Below are 22,127 nucleotides of genomic sequence, written 5' to 3'. Positions count from 1 at the left end.
TATGCTTTTAGAGAACTTATGATTCATTTACTTACTACCGCCCTCTTGTTCAACCTCTCTGTCTCCACTCCTATCTGAAATACAAAAAAAAGAAGCTGCATTGTCTTTAACGCTCCCCGGCTAATTGTAATTAATTACTACCATTTAACGCACAACGGCATAGTAAATATCCCAGATCCTTTACAATTCGCCTGTTGTCCGCCATGATGCCATCTCACGGTAGCCCTGACTTTAACCTCCGCTTCAGGCTCTCGTGAGAGGAAGATGAAACTGACGGGGTGACCACGGCTTTATTCACTCTCTGTAAGAAAATGTCTACCATTTACTATTGTCAAGCAGTCCTTTCATAATGTCAAGTAACAATGTAACAGGGTAGATGGATATCGATGCGGTATGAAATCACCACAATAACTGAGGTGGCCTGGTTGCGTTTTTTTTTTTAAAATCACACTCGTACTTACTGTAATATGCATTCGTCACTCTGTCTCCGTGAAGAGCGTTGTCTTGGCAGCGGAGGGTTTGACAGTTAGGGAAATTGACTATAACTATATCGGGTGATAATGAAAGGCACAGGGAAAGGGGGTTGTGTAGAGGAGCTACGCGATGTCAGGCTAGGACAGGATCACCGCTCCTCCTTTCCTGTCACACTCAATGTCTCATCAATATCAAGTGTCATCATCTTTCACTCGTTCATCTCAGTATTTTGCACACAATCTCTGTCAGTTTGTTGCCATGTGAAAAGAGTGAAAATATGACCTTGACTTCATTAGACAGCTGTGGTGTGAGAATAATCTCAAAACAATACAGCTCTACCTGACACTTGGTACTTTTGAATTGACTGTGTGGGCGTAACTGCGTATGTGTGGTGATAGGGTCTTTTGAGCAGTGAATAATTGTTGCTGACGCATTGCATCCTCTGGTGGTGATTACTTCCTCACTATTCTTTGTTGTGAAACAAAAGGACAGTTAGTAGCCCCCTAACTCATGGTTTCCCAACCCCCTTTCCCAGCCCACTCCCCAGCCCGCCAGATGTTTTACATTTGAGTTTTAACCCTAAACTGACACGCCTGATTCAATTAGTCAAAGACTTGGTGATTAGTTGACTAATTGAATCAGGTGTGCCAGTAGGGTTAAAACAAAAATGTGAAATGTCGGGTGGGGCCGAGGAGAGGGTTGGGAAGCCCTGCGTCTAACTGAGAGGCAACAGAAGTCTACTGCAGGGGTCGGCAGTTCCGCAGGCACCCGGAGTTCCTCGTGCACTTCCTGGTTTTGATTGAACCGACCTGGAACACCAGGTGTGTTGAATTTAGCCAGTCACTGAGATAATCAATTAGTTCAGTTGCCTAGTTGGAACAAAATCCTACAATACCTTCTGCACTCTGGGAACAGGTTTGCCTACCCTTGCTACTGTGTGTACAGATAGCCCAATGCAATCTGTAGTTCTTTGTGTGTGCATGTGCAAACATGCCAGTATGTGTTACAATTACACACACTGACTGCAGTAGGGAGGCTTTGTGTGTGTCATATGGATCTGCCCAGATGGAGCGAGAGGAGAGTGTTAATGTGTGTCTGTGATGGGTTTAGTTCTAGCTCAGAGAGATAGCGAGAAAGAAGGGAGAGGGAGAGCGCGGGAGGACTGTGAGGCAAGAGGTAGTGTGAGAGGAATTTCAATCAAGGGCTCAACATGCTGTTTAAATACCATCAGCACAAAAGGGGAGGGGAGACTGTCAAGGGGATAAATCCTCACACCTGAGAGGCTGAGAGGAGGCAGGCAGGCTGGACGGAGGCAGGCAGCCCCAGCCCAACCAGACCTCCCTCCACATGGCTGGAAAGGGGCAGATGTGCCGCTCACATTTCATCCTGTTTCAGAGGAAGATAAAAAATGAAAATATAAAGATGATGAAGAGATTATGGAGGTAGAGGAAAGCCAGAGTCAGCAGGCCTTAAGCCAATGACGATGAACAGGATCGGGCTTTTATGGAAAAAGATACATCTTAGGGAATGTTGATGATTGATACTGGATGCCATCATTTATAAGTCTATCTTGAGAAACTCAAATTTCTAGTTTTTGTCACATGCCCAAGTACAGTGAAATGCTTTTCTTGCCTTCTCTTTCCCAACGATGCAGTAATCAATATCAGTAGGACTATTAAAAAAAGTAACTTGAACAAAAAACACACCAAAAAAAAATAATTAAGAAGAATGTAAGTAAGCTATGTACAGGGTCCCTGAGCTGAAATAAAATATCTCAGAAATGTTCTATACACACAAAGCTTATTTCTCTCAAATGTTGTGCACACATTTGTTTATATCCCTGTGAGTGTGTGTTTCTCCTTTGCCGAGAAACTCCATCCACCTGAAAGGTGTGGCATATAAAGAAGCTGATTAAACAGCATGATCATTACACAGGTGCACCTTGTGCTGGGAACAATAAAAGGCACACACACAATTCCACATATGTCTCAAGTTTGTGGGAGCATGCAAGTGGCATGCTGACTGCAGGAATGTCCAGCAGAGCTGTTGCCAGAGAATTTAATGTTAATTTCTCTACCATAAACCGACCGCAACGTCATTGTAGAGAATATGGCAGTACGTCCAACCGGTCTCACAACCGCAGACCACGTGTTACCACTCCAGCCCAGGAGATCGTCTGAGCCCTGCCACCTGGACAGCTGATTAAACGGAGGAGTAATAAAGCCCTTTTGTGGGGAAAAACTCAGTGTGATTGGCTGGGCCTGGCTCGTTTATACTTTGGTTCATTATACAGTGGCAAGAAAAAGTATGTGAACCTTTTGGAATTACCTGGATTTCTGTATAAATTGGTCATCAAATTTGATCTGATCTTCATCTAAGTCACAACAACAGACAAACATAGTGTGCTTAAACTAATAACACACAAATGATTGTATTTTTCTTGTCTATATTGAATATATAATTTAAACATTCACAGTGTTGGTTGGAAAAAGTATGTGAACCCCTAGGCTAATGACTTCTCCAAAAGCTCATTGGAGTAAGGAGTCAACTAACCTGGAGTCCAATCAATGAGACAAGATTGGAGATGTTGTATAGAGCTGCCTTTCCCTATAAAAAACACCCACAAAATTTGAGTTTGCTATTCACAAGAAACATTGCCTGATGTGAACCATGCCTCGGACAATAGAGATCTCAGAAGACCTAAGTTCAAGAATTGTTGACTTGCACAAGTATCTCTAAAAGCGATGTTCATCAGTCCACGGTAAAATAAATGATCTATAAATGGAGAAAGTTCAGCAGTGTTGCTAATCTCCCTAGGAGTGGCCGTCCTGCAAAGATGACTGCAAGAGCACAGCGCAGAATGCTCAATGAGGTTAAGAAGAATCCTAGAGTGTCTGCTAAAGACTTACAAAAATATCTTGAACAAGCTAACATCTCTGTTGACGGGTCTACGATACGTAAAACACTAAACAAGAAAGGTGTTCATGAGAGGACACCACGGAAGAAGCCACTGCTGTCCACGACTGCACTTCTGAAGTTTGCAAAAGTGCACTTGATGTTCCACAACGCTACTGGCAAAATATTCTGTGGACAGGTGAAACTACATTTGAGTTGTTTGGAAGGAACACACAACACTATGTGTGGAGAGAAAAAGGCACAGCACACCAACATCAAAACCTCATCCCAACTGTAAAGTATGGTGGAGGGCGCATCATGGTTTAAGGCTGCTCTTCTGCCTTTGGGCCTGGACAGCTTGCTATCATCGACGGAAAAATGAATTCCCCAGTTTATCAAAATATTTTGAAGGAGAATGTTAGTCTGTCTGTCCGTCAATCTGTCCGTCAATTGAAGCTCCACAGAAGTTGGGTGATGCAACAGGACAACGACCCAAAACACAGAAGTAAATCAACAACAGAATGGCTTCAACAGAACTAAATACACCTTCTGGAGTGGCCCAGTCAGAGTCCTGACCTCAACCCGATTGAGATGCTGTGACATGACCTCAAGAGAGCAGTTCACACCAGACATCCCAAGAATATTGCTGAACTGAAACAGTTTTGTAAAGAAGAATAGTCCAAAATTCCTCCTGATCGTTGTGCAGGTCTGATCCGCAACTACAGAAAACGTTGGGTTGAGGTTATTTCTGCCAAAGGAGGGTCAACCGGTTATTAAATCCAAGGGTTCACATACATTTTCCATCCTGCACTGTGAATGTTTGCACAGTGTGTTCAATAAAGGCATGAAAACATATACTTGTTTGTGTGTTTATTAGTTTAAGCAGACTGTGTTTGTCTATTGTTGTGACCTAGATGAAGATCAGATCAAATTTTATGCCCAATTTATGCAGAAATCCAGGTATTTACAAAGAGTTCACATTCTTTCTCTTGCCACTGTGTATGCCATATGTACAGTATTTGACCCAGGTCTGCTGTACATGGTTTCTATGGTACAGCATGTCATGATGAGGGGGAGTGGGTCTGAACAGAGTGTACCCCTTCATTCCATCTGTTATATCCCTCCCCTGAGATGAGATGGGGAAATAGAGGAGCTTGTGCTTTTATAAAGTCAACCTCATCTGTGAGTCACTGCTTCCCCTCCCATTTGTATGCCATTTAAAATGACCACATTCTGTCCCCATTGACAGGGGGGATGGCCATCGAGGGCCGTGTGATGAAGTGCCATTTACCCTTTCCTGTCACACGCACAGTAGAGATCCCAGTGAGTGTCGTAGGGGACTTATGACAAAGAGGTCTGACAATGTCACCTAATAAATGCCTGAATTACGGCAATGCAGATGAAGCAAAGAAAACATGCGCTATGGGTTTTGACACCCGAGGAAAGCTAGCAGAGGAAACAGCTGATGCTGTGAAGCCAGAGACTGAGGACCATTTTAGCAGAGCATTGGTTCAGATTTTTTTTTCTCCCGGCAGGCAGCCTTTGGACTTACCACCATGTATAATTTGTGAACTACAGACCCTCCCAGAGAAAGTGGGAGGTGGGACAGTTATAGGGCGCACTGCTGTGCCTGCTGAGTGAGCACTGGGCCTTTGATTAGCCAACCACTGCTTTGCGCCGTATGTTCAGCAGCCAAGTCAGCACTTCAGCAGACACACGGGGCTTTCTCCCAAGGCCCTCCGCACACCCCAACAAGCATCTGGAGATGACTCGCGTGTGGTTTAAATCTATAACTGGAAAGGAATTGTTGCTATGGTCTCTCAACAAATTATTTTAAGAAAGTACATCGGACTCATTGTGTGTAATATTTATGCTGTATGTAATTGTCCATTCTTGTCTTGGTTTTTTGAGAGGTTCGGTTCTTTTGACTTCTTGTTTATTCAGAATTGATCATTTTAAGCCTTGACCACGTTTTCTGTACGTACAACTTACAAACAAGTGTCCCCCATCAAAGAAGTAAACACTTTGATTTCAGTCTTTAGAGGCTGTAAGACACATGTGACCATATTGTGCCCTCTGGAGGTCATCTCTGCCTGTGCATGTTTCTTACCGTACTCTACTGTGTTCTCTCAACAAAAAGCATTCCATCGCTAGGGACACCCCCCCCCAAAAGGAAATGCAACTGGCCGACCTACCACATGCCCAAGGACTTCTGCATAATGAAACGTATCAAGGTGTGAAAATGGTCTCGGGAAAAGCTGTCAGCTTTGTCTAGCTACTACTGAGCATCAGAGAATACTGAATGGTTATGCTAAAAGATGAGGTACATTGAAGATGACAGTAGTTACAGGACAATAGTTCACATACTGTTGCTGTATGTGGAGTAAGAGATGTGGAACATTTGAGGATGATACAAGATGTCTTGCATTAGCCCGAGATGTCCCAAGACCTTAGCGGCTGATAGCTGTTGTCTGAGAAGGACAACTGTCAGAATCATGAGGGTAGTCTCTGATGAAACCTGTCTCACCATGGCAGCTGTCCTGCTGTGTGTGTGTGTGTGTGTGTGTGTGTGTGTGTGTGTGTGTGTGTGTGTGTGTGTGTGTGTGTGTGTGTGTGTGTGTGTGTGTGTGTGTGTGTGTGTGTGTGTGTGTGTGTGTGTGTGTGTGTGTGTGTGTGTGTGTGTGTGTGGGGCATAGAAAGTTATTTGTCCATCAACTCAATGTAGCTGATGGCAATAACAGCAGAGAAAGCTTGTGCCCAATTCTTCTTTGTGGAGCACTAAAGGGCAGCTCATGCATATGCATCACTGACCTTGCCAAATCAAAGCTACAGCAATACACTGACTTTAAAAAATAATGCAATTAATGTGGAGTCCTTTACACGATCGACTAATTAGAATTCCCATAATAAGCGGACTGTAAAAGGCTGATTTTTAAAGGGAAATCATTAGTTAAACCACAAAGAATAAGCGCAATCACTGCATCAGTCATCAAGGCTTATTAACAGGAGTGCACTGAGCAGATTATGAAATCCCAATGTTGATCCTCTAGTGGTTATTAGTAGTGTTGCACGGTGTACCTAAACGTCTACTTATTCTATACTATAACACTAAGAACGGTTCGGTACTAGATTTTGTGTTATTTTCAGTACTTCTGTTAAATGTGTCTCACGAACCAAGCCTGTCTATCAGCGCAGCCGACCCTGTATTAAAGCACGCACCCTGCTTTCTCCACTTACTCATTAGCCTGTACTGGGAGTCTGGGCTGCCTCATGTTAGCTCCCACTCATGCTGCGCAGAAGTTAACAGACTTGAATAATGCGACACGGCATGTAGAAATGTTGAAACTGTTCATTACTGTTTGCGAAACAGGCTAGTCTATTACAGGCTCGAACACTTTACAATGGAAGAAGATACTGGTAGATTCCAGCTTTGTAAGCAAAATATCTTTGCTAGCTAACAGCTAAAGCTAATATCAGTTCACTACCCTAGTACTTTGTTTGTGATAATATGCAACTATAAGGCAAAATATGCTGTTTTTCCAAGCTGATTGCCACCAAAGACATGGTTTGCTCACTTATTTGGTCTCACAGCTGCCTCTAATTGAGAACCATACTAGGCCAAACACAGAAATCCCAAATCATAGAAAAAAGAACATAGACAACCCACCCAACTCACGCCATGAAAATACTAAAACAAAGACATAACAGAAGAACTAAGAACGTGACAGGCACTATCTCCACCATGGATCGTTGGACAGAGCCTATGGGGAAAATGAATGTAGTTTTTCGAGGGGTTTTGGATTAACGCAGAAGAGACGGTCTGTGGTAAAAGCAGGCTTAGAAGATCTTCCACGTCTTGTTCTATGAGATCATCTTCATCAGCCAACGTCACTTTTTGTGAATTTTGAAGAATTGATCTAATAAAGCACATAAAGGCTTCATAATTCATAAAGGTCATATTAACTGACTGCTATTATCTTAAATGGAAGGAAAACTGATTTTTATATTTGTATATCTGTAGCCCCGTGAAATCAGTCAAAACAAGCTCAATAACTCAATGCATGCACCAACTCCTATTGAACATGCGTTCACCTGTATTGTGGATATGCCTAAGCTACATTTCATTTACCCAGTTTATCAATAGAAATGTACTATTTAAATAAATGATTGCCATTCTGTAATTGGACTGGTAAAAACAAGGTCAAATTGACTGTATAATTGATTCATTAATGCACACATATTTGTCTCAGAATTAGTATTTTGTAAATGTAATGATATTGAACTCAAAAGATGCGGCAGGTAGCCTAGTTGCTAGATCAAATCCCCGAGCTGACAAGGTCAATATCTGTCATTTTGCCCCTGAACAAGGCAGTTAACCCACTGTTCCTAGGCCGTCATTGTAAAAAAGAATCTGTTCTTAACTGACTTGCCTAATTAAATAAAGGTTCAAATAAAATACAAAATGATAAACACAAATGCCCAACAATTAAACAGAGCAGTAGCTGAGTTTATCTGTATGGTTCAAGTGCCATTCTTTGACTGGCTAATATGCCTACCAAAGGGCAAAAGGCCTCCAGCAGGGACTGGGGCTGGGATTAAAAATATAGGACAAATCACACAACACGACAAGAGAGATACCTCAGCCTAAGGCAACAACATAGCATAGCAGCAACACATGACAACACAGCACGCTAGCAACACAACATGACAACAACATGGTAGCAAGACAACATGGCTGCAGCACAACATGGCACAAACATTGTTGGGCACAGACAACAGCGCAAAGGGCGAGAAGGTAGAGACAACAATACATCACGCAAAAAAGCAGCCTCAACTGTCAGCAATACTAAACCTGGTATCGGTATTGAAGTCAAAATTCTGGTATTGTGACAAAAGTACTTATTAGTCCTTCATACATATTTCTCTACCTTTTGATTCATTATGGGGGTGGAAAGCTGCAGTGCCTGTAGCAAACAGTTAAATAGGCCTGATGCAGAGGAGATAAGGGAATGGGAGAGCTGACAGGAGCCTCACCTCAAACCCAACGAAAGATTCAATCTGAGGTGTGCAGTGGTGGGATTATAGATCCGAGGGTAGATGGATGGAAGGGGAAAGTCACCGGCTAGTACGGATACATCCACGCTTGTTAAACTAAACACACAAACACAGCGGTCATTCACCACAGCACGTCTAAAAAAAACTTGTGCTTCTTGCTCTTCCCCGGAGCTGTGTATTTCACGTGCACAGGTTGGCCTTTTTGCTCAGACACGCCTGTGTTTGGTTTTTAATTGAGGGCGTTTGCCGTTCCCATGTGGCCTCAGAGAGCGTTTGTGGGTGAGCGTCAGATCTATTTCCAAACGGGCTGTTCCATATTGTACTACTGCTTGGTTTGATCGACAACAACAAAAAGATTCGATTTCAATGAATAGAAAGAAACATAAAGGTTGTTTTCCTATGGGGGATGAAATGAAGTTGAAATGGTATTACAGTGAAATGCTTGCTTGCAAGCTCTTTCCTCAACAGTGCTGTATTAATATAACAATTGTCAATGCCTGTAATGTATTTTCTTTTCAAAGAGCACGGTCAATGCTGTACGAAGTCAGATAAAAGGTAAGAAATAATGTACATGATTGGGATTTATATTTATTTGTTAGCGGTTATATTTTCCGTGGCGAAGCCACAGTTGGGTGTTTTCGCTTGCTCTGACAGAATTCACATAGACGGCCGGTTACCCGTTGTTCAGACGCAGCACCCTCCAAGAAGTTTGGCTCAGCCTGCCCTGTGGCTTTCCCGAGAGGACATTGGCTCACTTTTCACCGCAGTGAGTGTGGGAGAATGGACAGAGGTGAACTCGAGCGGTCAGACTCTGTCCCGTCTTATCAGACGCAGGCAGGGGGGGGCTTTCGCTGCATACGTCAATGGAGTGAATGTGGGGGGAGAATGAACTGCCTCATTGTGCTGCCGTCATCATGCGTGTCCTCTCCTATCTCCTGGCGAGGCCCGCGAGAGGCCGCGGCAGTGCCAGAGTCAATGCAAGCTAGTCTGAAGCCGGGCCAATTGGCAACTGGAAACTGTTTGTGAATGTGTGTTTATGCACGTGTGCTAATCTGAGGGATAGAGTGTGTGTGTGTGTGTGTTAATGTGAGTGTGTGCGTGTGCACGGTTCTGCAATTAGCTCTCTGGGCATAAAGGAAAGCAATATATAATTAGAAACCGTAAAGCATTCTATGAGCCTACCAGAATAGGGTTGATGCTCACTGTGTGGGTAAGGTTGCAGATAATTGAGAATGTTTGTGACTTGCTGTGTCAGAACCAGTATAAACCTGTTGTTGGGGAATGGAACAGATGATTTGCCTAGAAGCAGGCTGCTCATGACTGGGGTAGGTGTCCTATGTGCAGTAGCCAGGGGGAATCTGGGACACCTGCCACTTTGCTTGCTGTCAAACTGGAAGCATGTGGGGGGGTGAGCCTTGTGTGTCTTTGTCACAGTGTGAGTAAAACAGTTTCAGGCTGTATTTTATTGGGCCATATTCCCAAGCTGAATTTCAGCACTGGTTCTGCAGGAGGCTTAAATGATTGTTCATCTTCATTGACTTTCTGGTCATGTTTAGCTGTGGTAGTTGGTTGTGGTTACTATATAAACATATAATACTAAATCTGTGCCTTTGCAATAGCAAAGGGATAGCTAGAAGTATCCAGGGCACTTCCTGGTATTCCCCAGTGAGGGCTACTCGTGCATTTATATCTAACAGGATTTAGGCCTACATGCGTGTGAAACAAATCCTCATGTCATTTTAATAAGTTCTCTCGTCAAAATAAAAATGTGGATACATGGAAAATAGTTGTTTTTCTTCAACAATCAACTGGATAACATCATTGCCTTAGTTCAATGCGCGATGTGGTCCATTTTTTGTTGTTGTCATCTGATCTATTTTCGGTGTGAATTTAACCTGAGGCAGATGCTGTTCCTCTCTCTTCTCACTCTTTCGGTTCCCATTTACCTCACCACCTCCCTCTGCCTTAAGCAGAAAGCATTTCTGTTACGTTTAAGCAAACAGTGCCTTTATTGCCTATGAAGATAAAAAATAAAAAATAAACAAAAATGACTGAGTCGGCAACAGAGGGAATTGGGTTTGTATGAGGTAAAGAATATCATTTGTCAAGGACAGTTGCTTCTCTCTTTTTCCTTTGTTTCGTGCTTTTGATATTCTGGCACTGGACAGTTTTTTGTTTGAGTCATCATTATGTATGTACCTCTCTAGCACAGCACAATCCATATGAAAACTCTGAATTCCTTCTGTTGACTTAAATCTGTCTGTCTCCTCTGTCTTGCAGAAGAAGGTGGTGGAGCAGCTGAGGAAAGAGCTGCTGGTTAAACAGGATCATCTGGAGGTCCAGGCCCATCAGCAGCCCCAGCACCCAGTGCAGCCTGATGGGAAGGCCTCTGCCCTGCCTAACCTCCACACCCCACCCTCCCTGCCCTCGCCTGACAAACTGAGCACGCCACAGGTACTTGCTCACACACACACACACACACACACACACACACACACACACACACACACACACACACACACACACACACACACACACACACACACACACACACACACACACACACACACACACACACACACACACACACAGCTGCAATAGTAATCTGTTTGTATGTGTTGTTGAAGGGTAGCGCCATATTCAACTTAGGTTCTCTCCTGATCAGATCACGATGACGATCACCCCGGTCATCGCCACTAAGACTCTACCTCTGGTACTGAAAGCTGCCACCGCTACCATGCCTGCTTCTGCCGTGACGCCGCGACCCTCCGTCGCCAAGGTCACAGCCATCAGCAACACGCCCAAGGCCAGCATAGGTCACCCTGACTCACTGAGTTCACCTATCAACCTTCAGACATCCAGCAAGTTGACCAATCAGGGAATGGAGCCAGTTCGGATAGTCTCCAAGAACACTGTTGTTGTAAGTATACTGTATGTCCCACATGTCACTCACTCAGCTTTATAAAATGAATTTACACTGAACTGTCCCTGAAGTCCTGATTGTGTTAATAGTATATGTCTGATTTGTAAACAAACATTTTAAATCACAGGGCACAGATGGGGTTGCTGTCTTCTTTACATAAGGATAATGTGCCACCCTTTTCTGTGTCGTTGCAGGGAACGTCTGTAAATGCAGATTTCACAAAGAACCTATTTCTCTTTGCTGTGTGAATTGTACATTTATGAGTGTGCTCTCATGGTCTATCTCGTGGAGACTGCACAGCTCTGCGTTTTCACATTCTCTAACGTGTGTAAACGGATGGTTTCGTCACAGGTGCAGGCCACCGCCCAGCCTATCAAAGTTCCTCAGTTTATCCCTCCACCTAGACTGATGCCCCGACCTACCTTTGTACCGCAGGTTCGTCCACATGGATCTCCCCTCCCCTCCCCTCACCCCGCAGCCTCTCTCCAGTAACACTAACAGGGGGCGTTTAGACTGGATATCAGTCCTAGAATGACCCGCTTCTAAGCTTGCAATTCATTAGGTATCATCTGACATCATGTAACATCAAATGCAGTCAATTTGAGGCAGTTTGATTGCGTAGCCTACCAGGCTACAATGGTTTTCTATTCAGAGGCCTGAATAGGGATCCTACTGGAGGGGACTGTTGGAGCAAGTTCTTTTAAATTTGTTGTGTTTGTCTCGTGTCCTTTTTTGATGTGTGTTCCTGCATTCGTATGCTTTTTGTTCAGGACCAGAGGCTTGGCCCAAGACCTGTTTCAGTGGCATTTTCGTAACCCCTTGCTAACTACCTGGCTTCACTATCTATGTCAGCAGTGTTGTTCCTTACCACGTGCTTTGGCTGTTCCTTCAATCGACCTGCCCAGGGCCAGCCCACCTCCTGCTAACCTTTGTTGTGAATGTGGCATGCCCTCTGTTGTTGCTGCATTGTGTGTTGATTACAGAGGGTTAATGACAAAGCTGTGTAATTGATATGCACTTTTTCTGTTATGCTGTTTAAAAGGCATTGGCCCTGACAATACTGTATACTCACTATCCTCCTGTCTATGTTGTGGGCCAGGTCCGACCAAACCCAGCCACACCTACACCCACTCCCACGGTGCCCATCGCCCCTGCGCCCCCTCCTCCCATGCTGGCTGCCCCTCAGCTCCTCCAGCGGCCTGTCATGTTGACCACCAAGCTGACCTCCACCTCACTGGCCTCCACCACCGGGCCCATCCACCAGGTACGCGTTGTAAACGGCCAGCCCTGCGCCAGCATTACCAAGACCCTGCCCTCTGCCCAGCTGACTGGCATCGTCATCACCTCGCCAGCCACCATTACGGCCACCACCCCCCTGGCAACTCATCAGACCCTTCAGATCAGAAGCCTCAGCCCTGACACCAAGGTGAGAGCAGGGGGGGAACAAAGAGGGGGCGGGCGAACTTGATTTGTCTTAATTGCATTCATCTCAAAGGGTCCAATCAAATGAAATCTTATTAGCTTCCAGGTTAATATTTTGAGTAGGGCCTTCGGTAGTATGATTACCATTTTCATTGCTGTTTAACCAAGAAGCAGGCAGCTGTTAGCCTTGCTATTTTGTGTTCATCACAGGCTTCTTACTTAACTCAATTTGGTCTGCATAGGCACCCTGCTTTGTTGATGTGCACGGATAGGTACTTGAGCGGCTGCCACAACTCTCTTCCAGAGAGTGAATTCTTAGATACAGTGAAATATTGGAAGACGTCCCAATAACCTCTCAATAACGTTCATGAATGGAGAGTCCTCCACCTCCATAAGCTCAGGTTATCACATCCCTCTGTCCTGGTTTGCTGTGTGTTTTCAAAATGTGTGTTTTTCTCGTCGAGAGAGAGGTCGCACATGAAGGGACGTAGCACCCACCGTGGAGGGACTGTGACTCTTGAAGTGTGCGGCTAACTCTGTCACTTCCGTCCTCCAGACTGTTAAAGCTCGGGGTGTTACCGAGCCGAAGGCATCGGCCAGTGCGCCCTCCTCCCCCTCACACGCCACTAGAGGCACCCCTCCACCCCTGCTGAGGAACAAAAGAGAGGACAACCCCCAGGTGGGCCTAAACTCTATACACAGATGCAATGAAAACAAGAAAGTGAAAAGTATATGGTCAGCTTTTGTGGGAAAATCTTGTTTTCTGGCACGTTTGAATGAACATTTGATTTCTTGTTCTCTCCCACAGAAACTAGCCTTCATGGTGTCCTTGGGACTTGTGACATATGACCATCTGGAAGGTTGGAAGACCCAAATGGAGCTTTGTTTTTTCATAGGACCCCCGCACTGTTCTGTATACTTTTTTTTTTTACAATAATGTCTGAACTTGCAAGAGCACAATGTAACATTAGGTATGTCCATAGTGTTATACAGACCTGGTCTATTCTATACCTGTGCAGAGATCCAGAGTCGGAGGCAGGAGCGCAAGAGGAGAACGACAGCAAACCCGGTATACAGTGGAGCAGTGTTTGAGCCGGAGGTACAATACATAGACCACTAAGCTTATTATTATGGCATTACGGTGATACTGTCAGGGTTGGGCTCAATTCCATTTAAATTCCAGTCAATTCAGGAAGTACATTGATATTCCGATTCAAATTCTCTTCCATGGGGAAAATTTGGAATCGGAATTTGGTTTACTTTCTGAATTGACTGGAATTGAAATGGAACCGACTCCATACTGTACCCGTTCTAGCTCTGCTGTGAGAGAACCCTACCCAAGTAGTAAACACAACCTATATTCACAGCGTAAGAAGAACGGCGTCACATACCTGAACACTCCTCTACACCAAGGCACCAGGAAGAGAGGTCAGTATGAATCTCTTGTCAGGTTATGGAAACACCTAGCTACTCAGGGTTGTGTGGAGTGTCCCACCTTGTAACCTTGTTGACACCATGTCAATTGGACCTCCCAAATACCAGGAGGACGGCTATGCTGTCATATCCCATAACTGCGGAGACTAGTTTACAGCATTTTGTTGTACTGTGATACTGTCCCATCACAGACTTACTGTGGTAGCTATTTTGGTGGCGCTATCATGCTAATGCAATGTCGCTGGCTCTTTCTTTGGCTTGCATTTCCTGCTTTAATGCCACTTGACTCTGTGCTTTTTTTTTGCCCTGTCAGTAATTCATGCTACTTAACCAGCTCTCTTTGCCCTCTCAGTAAGATGTCTTCCCAACCCACCCTGCTCTGAATGTATTGTTGAGGATGACCTCACAGCTCTGCTCTGCCTATACTGTATGTGCTCACCCCAGGACTCCACCAAGCAAAACCCCCATGCGGATTTGAGCCACGTCTCAGTCTGAATGCTATGGGTATGGCATTAGCCTGGGTACCAGTCTGTTTCAGTTATCATTCCAGTCCTTGCCGCTCCTTGTCATGTTTAGCATGACACGGAGTATATGGAGTGGAATGTTAACAAAAACAGGTTCTGGATTTCAGGCTAGTATGGCATGCCAAGTCAGGTCTCACTGCTAATTTGTTTGTAACAGACTTAAGAGGCCTGTTTTGTGACAGGTTGAGTGGTTCACTGCGGTTTTGTGAGTAGAACATGTAGGAGAATTGATCCTCATATGAACCAAGCATTTGCTTCCCACGTTCTGACTGACAATGTTGAATGTAGCTGTATTTGACCTATTGTTTCAAATAGTACATTGAAATAGTGTTGATAATAGCTGACATAATTAGATTTGACATTTGTTTCAACAAAGTTCTGCTCTGCGGGTCGATACGATGTGGCTTATGTCTTGCTTTGACCTGCTTTGTTCTCCGAACTACTGTCTAATTAACTCTCGGCTTCTTTGTTCCTCCGAACTACTGTCTAATTAACTGTCGGCTTCTTTGTTCTCCGAACTACTATCTAATTAAGTGTCAGCTTTGCCCAGCTCACCCTTCGTCTTGACCCGACTTCATGCTGTTCCCTCTCGCTGTGTACTAACGCTTCTGTCTGTGCTCCTCCTCTTCCTTATGCGCTAGCCAATGAGGACCCATTGTCACAGGTATGTCATGAGGATGTTTTTTTTTATTTTGTTCTCCCATTTTCCTTTCTTTTGTTTTTGTTTTGTTTTGTCGTGTCTCATCTCACCCAGGTCGCCCACCCAAATACAGCAGTGTTCCTGAGCTGGGTCTTCACACCCCAACATCCCCCACCAGCAGTCATTCCGCCTCCCCGGCCCACCACCGGCCAGAGAGGGGGGGCTCTCACTTCCCCGTCCACCCCCACACCCTCCCTCTGCCTAGCCCCAACTCCGGGGATGTAAGTAGCTGATGAAGAGCCCACTGCACCTACCAGGACTAGAGGAAGCCTCCCCCCAAATCACCCCTCAGTGGTATCTCCCTGAGGCCCTATGGTTTCAAGACAGACCATACCTCCTTACAACATGAAACCTTCCACATCCATTCACTTTTACACCCTTACATGCCATTACATCCATCATTCATGTGTGACAATCTATGTGTGTCCTGTTGTCCATAAGCTTACAAAGTGAAAAGTCCCTCCCTACATTTGGCTGAGGATGTTTGGATCAACGCATCACACATCAGTGTTGTTGACAGTGGTGTTTGGGGTTTGGTAGGGTATCTTGACCAGCAACATTACTCGCGGTCATCCAGTGAAAACTGGGGAGTGTGAACAACCCCCAGTGCCCACAAACACAATTACAATGTGGACAGTTTGAAAGCACAGTCAGATTGGACAGGTGTCATTCAGTGAAGTTCGACTCCCCTCTCCTCTAGTCCCACATATCCAGTTGTGATCGGTTGGGCGTAGTGGGCCACAATACTGATTTGATGCAATTCTTCCTGACAGGGAGACATCCATGAGGACTTCTGCACTGTGTGCAGGCGCAGTGGTCAGTTGCTCATGTGTGACACATGTGCACGTGTTTACCATCTGGACTGCCTCGCTCCACCTTTGAAAACCATTCCCAGGGGCATGTGGATCTGCCCCAAATGTCACGACCAGGTAACAGCCGCATCTGTCCCTGCAGTCTCAGCCACTTAGAAGCTCCCCCAGCAGTTCCCCGGGCCAGTTGTAAACTAAATGCAGCTAATATAAGCTCCAGCTGAGCCACAGCCACCCCTGTTTATCCGAGCCAGTTTGTAAGAGTGCGATATTAGAAGGTGAAACGTCAGTATGAACCACTCGTGCCACCGTGTCCTAGTGCTCTCAGGAATCTCAAGAGCGTGTCTTACTGTAGGGCGTCTGAGCAATAAGACTGTTCCTAGCTTTGTGAGTTCTCCCAACAAATGTTTTGAACGGGCATGAGAAAGCGACCATGCATTTCACTTCATTATTTGTACAAAAATGCTTCTTGCACTGCCATCTTGTTTTTTCTTGTCCGTCTGGTCTCTGAAAGATTATAGCGATGTGGAAGTGCTCCACAGGGGCGCTATATGTGTCCCTGGGCTTTTGGTAGCTTGGTTGAAAGGGAGGACGTGTTATGTTGATATCCCTCTCTGCAATGTTTCCATAACATACAGTATGATAACCTACAGTAACCAATAATCATTTGATTCATGGCCTTGTCTCTCTGTCCTAAAATCCCCGACAACAGCGTTCAGAGTCATGATTGTATACACATCTGAAAGTTGGTGAAGATATCAGGCAACTTCAACTAAAGTATATACAGTGCGGTCCAAAATTGTTGACACCCTTGACAAAGATGAGCATTGACGACTATAAAATAAATAATTCAAATACTGAGCTATATTTTATGCGAAAGAAAAATGGAAAGTATATTCTTTTATACTAACACAATTGTTTAGAGAATGATTTTGTTCAACAAGTCATGTTTTTTTTGTTGTTTTTTTTTAAAGGTAGTCGTCAAAATGAGTGACACCAATAAATACTTGTGGAATTAAAGTGGTCAAAAGGTTATTATTTGGTCCCATATTCATAGGACGCAATGACTACATCAAGCTTGTGACTACAATGCATTTGCAGTTCATTTGGTTGTGTTTCAGATGATTTTGTGCCAAATACAAATGAATGGTAATTGAATGTATTGTGTCATTTTGGAGTCACTTTAATTGCAAATAACAATAGAATATCTAAACACTTTTACATTAATGTGGATGCTACTGTGAATAATGAGGTGTGATGAAGTTACAGAGGGTCAGAGATCATACCCCGAAAGACATACTCTCACCATTACCAATAACAGGGGATGTTGGCATGTGGTGGGTGTATAATCTTTGACCCTCTGTAACTTTCTCACTCATCATTATTGGCGATTTCATTCAGGATTATCCGTAATCATGGTAGCATCCGCATGAATGTAGAAGTGTTTAGAAACATTATATTCTTATTTACAATAAAAGTGACTCCAAAATGACACTACATTATTTACCATCAATTTCTATTGGGCACAAAATAATCTGAAACAACCAAAACGAACTGCAAATGCATCCAACAAGTTTATAGAATCACATGTAATAGTAATATGGGACCAAATACTAAACCTTTGACTACTTTATTTCTAAGAATTTTTAGGAGTGTCAATCATTTTGACCGACACCTTTTTTGAGAAGAAAGAAAAGTATTACTTGTTAAACAAAATCTCTTTCTCTGAGCAATTTTATTCTTATAAACAAATATAATTTCCCAATTCTTTTGGGGGGGCATACATTATATAGCCCAGTATTTGAATAATACTGTAATATCTCCACTCACCTGACTCCACCAAAAACCACTGAAACACAATTTATGGTTGAATGGCTATTACAACATTATAAAAAAAGAAGCAGAAGAACTAAGCCTATTGACATGGATTCAAATGTTGTTCTTTTTCTTCTTTAGATTTTGATGAAAGATGAGGCAATCCCATGGCCTGGAACCCTCGCTATCGTTCATTCCTACATTGCATATAAAGCAGGTACAGAAGGAGCTCAAACTTCAAAAAAAGCTACCTCAAATGAATTTGTGTTAATATAATGAACACTTAGTGTTGACAGTAATGGTTTCTCTGTCTTCTGGCTGACAGCTAAAGAGGAGGAGAAGCAGAAACTGGTGAAGTGGAGCTTGGAACTGAAGCAGGACAGAGAACAGCTAGAACAAAGGGTCAAACAGCTGAGCCAATCCATAACAGTAAGCATCACACTGCATGACACTGAGGCTAACCCTGAAGGCATGTGAAGTCATCTCAGAAACAGTACATGAACTGGATGGTTAATTACTAATGAGTCTGTCCCTATTTCCCTCTAAAGAAATGCATGGAGAACAAGAACACTATCCTGGCCCGTCAGAGGGACATGCACAACTCCCTGGAGAAGGTCAAAGGCCTGGTGCGTCTCATTCAGGGCATCAACTTCTGCCCATCCCCCGAGGTCTCGCCGCCAGCGGTCCAGACCAACATGTCAAATGGAGGAACAGACGGTGCCAGTGCTGACCACACGGACGACACAAGTCCTGAGGAGCACAAGAACATGACTGACAGTAGCGGTGACGAACTGAACAACAACACAGACGAGGCGACCGAGGAGGAAGGGAAGGAAGAGGACGTTAAAGAGATGGACAACCTCAACAGCAGCAGCCTTGGCAAAACCTTAGAGCCTCCCCAGACTATAGCACCGGCCCTTGTGGATGTAGCAGAGGGAGCCAAATAACACCCACCCACCAAGTCCAGGGACAGGAACCCCCAAAGAGAGGGAAAGAAAAAGATAAAGCACCCCATGAAGTTGCCAATCGATTAACACACACCGACATATATATATATATATATATATATATATATATATATATATATATATATATATATATATATATATATATATATATTTTTTTTTTTGGTCGTTGTTATTGCAGTTGTGTATTATCGGATTGTCTGTGAGGACATACGTTATGAGTATCGGAACGGGAAATGGAAAGGGACGAAGGAGGGTGACTTATGGTACCAGTGGTATGCCAATCGAGGTCAAAGATTATTATTCGAGTCTGATGATATTGACGCTCTTACTAATAATAAGGATATTGTTAATAGTAATAAACATCACACCAATGTGTGCCTCCAATAGTCGCCATGGCGTCTCTTTGTGGGGATGGTTTCTTAGGGTGTCTTAGTCTGCAGCTTCAGGGGAGATGGATCCGAGAAGTCCAAAGACAAGACCTGCCCGCTCGCCTGAAGATCCACCACCTACACCACACCAGAAACAATTGGATCAACCAAAACACCATAACAGCCATTTGGAATTTGAAAAACTACCAGGGGACTTAGGTTTTGTTTGCTGCAGTATTTGTCAACAGTTTTGAAAATCACTACAAAGTATTGCCTGAGGGATATGATTGGTCCCAAATCACACTTTTTGTCTTACAGGAGCTCCAGCTCACCTCCATCCATCTATCCCACCTGCCCCCATTACAACCACCAAAAACTCTGACAATACAGCTTAAAGTAAGATCACAGGACAGATGATGGATCAGCATAGGGTTAGCCTCGCGTTCAAGTTGCATCCACTGTCACCTCAGTGCTGCCTGACAGACAGCCAGACAGACCGGCTACAGTGGGAGGAGCCCAGCATTCGGCTTAATTAAGATCGGTGGTCTTCGGCTGCATCACATGGACTCATTGCATGCTTCATTGACATTGGAGGTGTTTTTATTTCCAAGGTCATTTTTATCATGACTTGTGTTCCATTGTTGCTGAACCTAGCATTCCTTTTTGCTTGTTGAGAATATGATTGACCAATTTGTTGAGTGATACATTCAGAGACATAGCACGAAGGCGGCTGCATCAATATTCCATTTGAATGATAGAGGCCATGTGAATGCAGCTCTAGGCATGCATGGGGATTTAGCAACTATCAGTTCAGATATTGTCTGAGAGGTTTTTTTTTTGTGTCCGTTTGTTATGCCCCTGGGATCTGTTGCTGAAGGAAACTAACAATTTATTCTGGGGGAATCTGTGTATATTCAGGTCTTCCTAGTTTTCAAACATGGAGATATGCTTCTTCAAAAGTGCTTTTCTGTTTCGCATTACCTTGGTTTCGTATCAAATATATTAGAACTGGAAAATACTATGTAAATAGCTTTCTTTCTTTTTTGAAGTTCCTTGCAATTGAATTATCATTCAATATGCTGAATTCATAACTGCCAAATGCTATTGTATCCAAATACAGCAGGGAAACAGTCCTATTTTCTTACATAATGTTTTTTAAGGTTTCAATTAGGAGTCCCCATAGATAGGCACACGTTTTGCATGGCCGTTCCATGCATACAAAAGAGAGTGTGGCCATTGTTCCCGAATGTTGTTTGGAAAAACTGTCAGGAACCCTGTAGGAAAAGCACAAACTTTTTGGCAAAAGAAACTGGAACCGAACCACATACCCTCATCCTGCCATAAACATGTCTAAAGTAAATATGAACATTTTCATTATTTATATTTTACACCACAACACGGACAAGTCACTTTTCATTTGACACTTATGTACAGTACGTGTAGCTTTTGTTTATAATCTGCCATTTTACATGTTTAAGTCCTTGGAGTTGCAATGAAATGTCGATATATTAGTTGTGAAACACGTGAGAAAGTAGGGACATTAAATGGACATGGAGGAATAGGTTGTCAGTGAACATATCCCTTCACCGCAGCCTACTTGCTGTACTACACCATAGGGTATGGGTTCCCCTGGGGTGCCTTTTTCTAGAGAGTTTGAAGGCTTTTATATTTTCTCTTGACATGAAATGACCAACCATGTTTTAGACGGGTTAAGTTTGAACAAAAATGGTTTCAAAATAATAAAGAAATCTGCATAATAATGCAATTAACTGGAAAGCACAAGAGAAGATGCGAAGCGGTTTGAATCTATAGTCAGATCAAAAGGAAAGCGTTAGTTAAAGAATAAGTGATGGCCCAGTCCAACGTCTTGTGTTGAGGCCACTCTTCCTTTTGGCCTACAGTACTTGTCATCTTTATAGCAATTGCCTTAAGAAATTCTTTCTCCTTGTGAAGAAAATGTGTTCGGTGTATTGTTGGGATTGTTTGAGTGTCACACAAAAAAAATGTCTCTGAATTATGGAAATATTGTTTATTTGTGATGAACCACTTCAGGAAATCTACTTCTCTTTGCACCAAACTGAAAAGATAGGCTAAAATTGGAATCTATTGTTTTCACAAGGGGTCAGTTGCTCTTAGTCATCATGTAAGAGAGTTCTGATTTAGTTTTGACTTGACTTGCCAGTGTATGAAAAATACGGATTTGTGATTTGAACTACTATTTGAGTTTTCCCTCTACCAAGTCCCTCAAATACAAGCAATTAGCAAATATTATAACGCACCTTTGGTTGAACACGCAACAGCGTTACATCCTTTAGTTCTCTCCTGGCTGTACATTTGCCATCTTCACAGGGCAAGATGCAAATGATCAAAGTTGACAGCAATGATGACACACACCATGAATGTGTGTAATTAGGGCCTGATTTCCAAGCTTTTGAAAATTTCCTGAATATTGTTAAATCATTTAAATGTGATTCTTCATCGTTTCTTTATAATCCTTTTTAGGGTATTTTATTGGACCTTTGGTGCAGAAGCTTAGACCATGTGGCTCTCAGTGCCTCAATAACGCAATAGAAACGATAAGGATCTCAGCAAATACACTCCCCTCTCTGTGCTCAGCATGGTGAGCCCAACATCAAAACTACAGCTGTCAAAACCTCAACAAATCTATGCCTACATATGCAAATAGATTGTATGGACATGATTATACTTATAAAAACCATTCCTACTTTTCATATATTTA

General features: G+C 43.4%; 1 protein-coding gene across 6 annotated transcripts in view; it reads left to right on the top strand.

Moving 5' to 3' along the window:
- Positions 1–19,114, top strand: part of LOC124033918 (PHD finger protein 21A-like) — a 39,466-nt gene extending 20,352 nt beyond the window's left edge. For 2 of the 6 annotated variants that reach the window (XM_046346347.1, XM_046346346.1), the window contains exons 6-18: positions 10,705–10,878; positions 11,090–11,344; positions 11,699–11,782; positions 12,447–12,773; positions 13,326–13,448; positions 13,578–13,629; positions 13,789–13,868; positions 14,137–14,197; positions 15,482–15,648; positions 16,201–16,356; positions 18,193–18,268; positions 18,377–18,480; positions 18,600–19,114. In XM_046346347.1, coding sequence (XP_046202303.1) covers positions 10,705–10,878; positions 11,090–11,344; positions 11,699–11,782; positions 12,447–12,773; positions 13,326–13,448; positions 13,578–13,629; positions 13,789–13,868; positions 14,137–14,197; positions 15,482–15,648; positions 16,201–16,356; positions 18,193–18,268; positions 18,377–18,480; positions 18,600–18,998 — 2,058 coding nt within the window. In that variant the 3' untranslated portion in view covers positions 18,999–19,114. Of the gene's footprint in view, positions 1–10,704; positions 10,879–11,089; positions 11,345–11,698; positions 11,783–12,446; positions 12,774–13,325; positions 13,449–13,577; positions 13,630–13,788; positions 13,869–14,136; positions 14,198–15,368; positions 15,392–15,481; positions 15,649–16,200; positions 16,357–18,192; positions 18,269–18,376; positions 18,481–18,599 lie in introns of all 6 variants that reach the window. The other 4 variants (XM_046346349.1, XM_046346348.1, XM_046346350.1 and 1 more) reach the window with 4 other exon arrangements.
- Positions 19,115–22,127: the final 3,013 nt, after the last annotated feature.

The sequence above is a fragment of the Oncorhynchus gorbuscha genome, linkage group LG04 (genome assembly GCF_021184085.1).
Source record: "Oncorhynchus gorbuscha isolate QuinsamMale2020 ecotype Even-year linkage group LG04, OgorEven_v1.0, whole genome shotgun sequence".
Taxonomy (NCBI): domain Eukaryota; kingdom Metazoa; phylum Chordata; class Actinopteri; order Salmoniformes; family Salmonidae; genus Oncorhynchus; species Oncorhynchus gorbuscha.
This window is presented reverse-complemented; position numbering and strand designations above follow the sequence as displayed.